At 37.0% G+C, this 4,515-nt stretch overlaps 1 protein-coding gene and 1 long non-coding RNA gene across 2 annotated transcripts; both read right to left on the reverse strand.

Annotated features, from left to right (window-relative positions):
• Positions 1-307: 307 nt before the first annotated feature.
• On the reverse strand, positions 308-1,048 carry LOC109827545. Its single transcript, XM_020394549.1, has 4 exons — positions 1,015-1,048; positions 822-938; positions 567-703; positions 308-455 (listed from the first exon to the last, which is right to left on the reverse strand). Exons 2-4 carry the CDS (start codon positions 924-926, stop codon positions 308-310), a joined length of 390 nt encoding a protein of 129 aa, XP_020250138.1. The 5' UTR covers positions 927-938; positions 1,015-1,048.
• A 317-nt stretch (positions 1,049-1,365) lies between these two features.
• On the reverse strand, positions 1,366-1,869 carry LOC109827544. The gene is made up of 3 exons (XR_002243461.1): positions 1,810-1,869; positions 1,494-1,735; positions 1,366-1,404 (listed from the first exon to the last, which is right to left on the reverse strand). It is a non-coding gene; the product is annotated as an uncharacterized LOC109827544 (long non-coding RNA).
• Positions 1,870-4,515: the final 2,646 nt, after the last annotated feature.

Raw genomic sequence — 4,515 nt, forward strand, 5'->3', positions numbered from 1 at the left:
CTCCCTCCAATATCTCCACTCTGAATGTTTAATTGAATAATCATTATGTGGTGTTTAATAACATATTAGATAAAAATGAATTTATAAATATAAGAAAAAATAAGGTACATGAGCACTACTCTGTCTAGCGCCGAAATTATCGCCAATCGAGCTAATGATCCGTATGACACCACCATACACGCTATAAGGAATAGCACCGCCTAAATATTGTTTAACATTCCCCATGAGATCGTCCATCGAGTTCGCCGTCAGCGCAACTCTAGTCATCTCATTAGTCACCTGAATATGCAGCTCCGGGTCAATTTTGTCAATCAGATACGCAGAGATACGTGCGACAAATGGCATAGCCTGGAAACTGCTTGTGGCTGCTCTCGTCGATGTAGATGGTGTGTGTGGACGATCTAATGCTTATACCAGGTGAAGCTCCAACACCATGCAGAGGATATCTCCCTCTCCTATGTTTAGGGAGAAATAAATATTAAATTTACCTCTCGAATTCAATAATGATAAAAAAATATAAATAGGAATGTAGTATTCAAATTGATTCAAATTTTCTACATCCATACCTATTATGACCCATCAAATGCTGTGTGAGAGTAATGTTGTCCTCTGCAGAAAGCATGTGAGGGTCCGGCTCGGTTTGTTCCTCCTCCTGCGAAATGTACACAGATGCAGCCTCCTTGGATGCAGTCTCAAATCCCTCCTAAATCACATATGTATAGTTAATTCAAGATAATGACCATATTATTTGTGTTCTCGTTTCCTCGTAATGTTAACAAAATAGAATTAATAATACTACTCAAGATATGTATAAGTCTCACCACTAACTCGAGATTTGCCGTGATCTTATCCCGATTCCTCTCATCACCCCTATATTGTTCACGAAAAGTACCATATGCCGCTCTGGCCCTCAAGTGTATCGGCATTAATGATTTCCCCTGTCATATTATAAATTATGAGATTTCATAATCATACTAAACATTAAGATCTTTTAAATCTTTAAATGACATATACCGTATCTTGACAATAAACATCCTCCAGATTGGCGTAGGAGTGTGAGCCCAAGTGATGGTCATGCAGCTTCTTTCTTCTATTTTCTGACCCCTTCGTGGATTTATTCTTTAAAAAAATTCTGTAAATATAAAATGAAATAATATCTTAAAATTATAAACTAAATTTCATGAAACTAACCTTGGCGGCATCGCTGTCCCAATACATGAGGAGAGCCGTGAAATGAATCTCGTCAACTCGGTCATCGAGGTTTAAAAACCTCTGCCAGTCCTCCTCATACCTGTCATAGGTTTCATGTTTGATCTCATGCCTCCATTGTTTGAGGACTGCTTCAACCTTGACATTAAACACATAATTCCAAGCCCCCTCAAAGTCCTCAAGGCAGAAGCAGTCCTGTAGATTTACATACACATTTAGTAAGGATAATTTAATATCAATTACTAATTATTAATAAATGAAAATCTAAAACAATATGCACTTACCATAAGCGCAGTCCATATCGCCTCGTATGCGGTCCATGGTAATTCTCGAAAATGAAAATAAGGGTTGATAATGGTCGCTCTACGCATGAGAACCCCAATATATGCATTCAATCGGGTTGACCAAGGACCAACGGGCAAATTAGAACTATTCCACCTAATAATGCCCCTCATTCCTCTTGGCGGTTGTTTAGAATCAGGCTTACCTCCGCCACGTCGTCCCTCTATGCGATCCTTCTTAGCACCTACAATAATGACAACATGATAATATATCATATAATATACAAATGTGAAAATTAAAAATATTTATATAATTTACCATTCGCTATCTCTCTTTCTTTTGCTGCGAGTGCAACAGCTTTCCTAGTCTCCAACATAGAAAGCATTTCCTGATACCTTCTCGCAGCACGTGGGTAGTACTTCCTTGAATCAGCCTTGGACTTATGAGAGTCCGAAGGTAAAGGTAAACTGAGAAAGTCCGGTGGTAATTGAATAGCTTCAAATTCTGAACCACATACAGGACAAGCACACTTGCCCTTCGTAGAGTACCCTGACAGATTAGCATAAGCTGAAAAATCATTAATCGTCCATAGTAGAATAGCACGTAATCTAAACGACTCTTTTAAATGGGCATCATATGCTAAAATACCCTCAGACCATAATTGTTTTAGCTCATCAATTAGAGGCTCTAAGTAGACATCAATATCATTTCCCGGAGCATGCTTACCGGGTATCAGTAATGAAAGTATCATAAACGGCTGTTTCATAAGGTAAATTATATGGCATTAATATAACTGGCCACGTAGACCAACCAGAGCTCATTGCCCCAAATGGATTGAATCCGTCGCTTGATAGACCCAGTCTTACATTTCTGCAATCTTCGGCAAAACGAGGATAAATTTTATCAACATGCTTCCAAGCTAAAGCATCAGCAGGATGTCTCAATTTACCATCGTCTACTCGATCATCCTTATGCCACCTCATATTCTTTGCAGTTTCCTTGTTCATGTATAATCTTCGCAATCTAGGAGCCAATGGAAAATGTCGAAGCACTTTGACTGGAATTTTCTTCTGTCTTATCCCTGTCTCCGTTGTAATCATTGTTGAAGAATTTGTGCGCTGTTTCCACCTAGAAGCTCCACATGTCGGACACTCTTGAAGGTCTTTATTGGCTTTGTGGTACAAAATACAATCATTCGGACATGCATCAATCTTATTATAATCAAGACCCAGAGCGGAGACAATCTTCTCAGCTTGATAAGTTGTTTGGGGTATGCTATTCTCTCCTCCAGGGATTACAGTCCGAAGCAAATCAAGAAGCATTTCAAAATAATTATCTGACATACCGCTAAGTGTCTTAATATGAAGGAGTTTCAGTATAAATGAAAATCTGGAGTACTCGGTACATCCCTCATATAAGTCCTTTTCACTATCTTCTAGTAGCTCCATTATTCGCTTTATTTCTGCGGAGGAATGCATATCATCAATATTTTCGACACTCACGACACCTCCTACCTCTTCAGCTTCAACTTCGTTATCATCTTCACTTTTGTCTCCAATATCATCCTCGACATTATCATCAACATCATATTCTGTAGGTCGAGGAAAAATATCATTCAACAATGTTTCTGTGTCATCTATTCGTTGGCCACCGGACGTACCAACATGCATATTTGGATCATCATCTTCAGTGATACCCTCCCCATGCCAGTTCCAGTATTTATATTTCTCATCAAAACCTGATTTTATTAGGTGAATCCGTATATCATTTCTATTCAGCAGCTTCAAATTCCTACACCTACAACAAGGACAGTACATAGCACCGCTTCTTAAATTTCTCGGATTCATTTCCGCATAACGCATGAAGGCTTCACATCCCTCCTTGTATCGTGTGTCGTGAAATCTACGATACCTAGGGATATCTATCCATGACTTGTCAGGAATTATCCTCATCTGTAAATTATATATAAATATTAAATACGATTAGTCTCACAACTACTAATACATCCATTACTCTTATACATTCAACACACATCAAACATACGTTCATATATCATTTAACAATATGAATATTTATCTACATAAAATATATATAAAACATACGTAAAAACTAATTACACTAATCTTGCGGCTGTCATAGGAAGGCTTCTATCCATTAAGAATATAGTAGTGCTTACATCCAACTTCATATACTTTGTATATTTTCATTTTTTGAAAATTTCGGCAGCACCTACCCGCTATTCTCCCTGTACACTGTGCAGATGTTATTATGCGTATCAGTAATAACCCGAAACGCGGAACAACATACGCTTATTGTACACGGAGAACAACGAATAGGTGCTGCCAAAACTTTCAAGAATAAAAATATACAAAGTATACAAAGTTGGATGTATGCACTACTATATTCCTAACCCGTCCGAGAAGGACAGATCCAATAATTACGAATTTCAGTACCAATTTTTTATTCCTATAATATAAAATAAACGCTCATTTATGGGAGAAAACATCGTCTCCTACCCAAATCTGAATCGTATATCATATATTATAAGTCCAAATAATTGGATGTAATTATTGGACGGAAGTCTAGGGATAACGTTATTTTTTTATTCACCTAAATTGGATTATAACACATTATAAAAATTTATAATGTGTTATATATCACTCTATTTTTTACAAAAAATTATTTCACATATTTTCACATCACAAACTTAAATAATCACACATACTTATAGCACGAATGAAACTTAAATGAGTTAGGGTTTATAAGTGTTTAAAACTCAATAATGATAACTAGTGTTGTTCAAATGAATTAACATGTATTTAATTAAGTTAGGATTTTCAGAATTGAACTCGTTTATTTTTCAACATAATTAGGGTTTTTAACCAAATTCAACAATAATTAATAATAAAATTAAAATTTCTAAAGCTCAGTAGAAAAATCATACCTTTTAAACTGATTTCCGCAACGGACACCGCCGAAGGAGGGGGGGTCGGGAGGTTCCGGAGGAGGGGGGGTCGGGAGGGG

Source organism: Asparagus officinalis, unplaced genomic scaffold (genome assembly GCF_001876935.1).
Source record: "Asparagus officinalis unplaced genomic scaffold, Aspof.V1 AsparagusV1_Un286, whole genome shotgun sequence".
Classification (NCBI taxonomy): domain Eukaryota; kingdom Viridiplantae; phylum Streptophyta; class Magnoliopsida; order Asparagales; family Asparagaceae; genus Asparagus; species Asparagus officinalis.

What these genes read in the sequence shown, in the direction of transcription:
- LOC109827545 (XM_020394549.1), bottom strand. Translation starts at nt 926, where the DNA reads ATGCCGATACACTTGAGGGCCAGAGCGGCATATGGTACTTTTCGTGAA. An exon ending in CGGCAAATCTCGAGTTAGTG is followed by an intron (nt 704 to 821) that starts GTGAGACTTATA and finishes TATGTGATTTAG; the next exon opens with GAGGGATTTGAGACTGCATC. An exon ending in CATTTGATGGGTCATAATAG is followed by an intron (nt 456 to 566) that starts GTATGGATGTAG and finishes CCCTAAACATAG; the next exon opens with GAGAGGGAGATATCCTCTGC.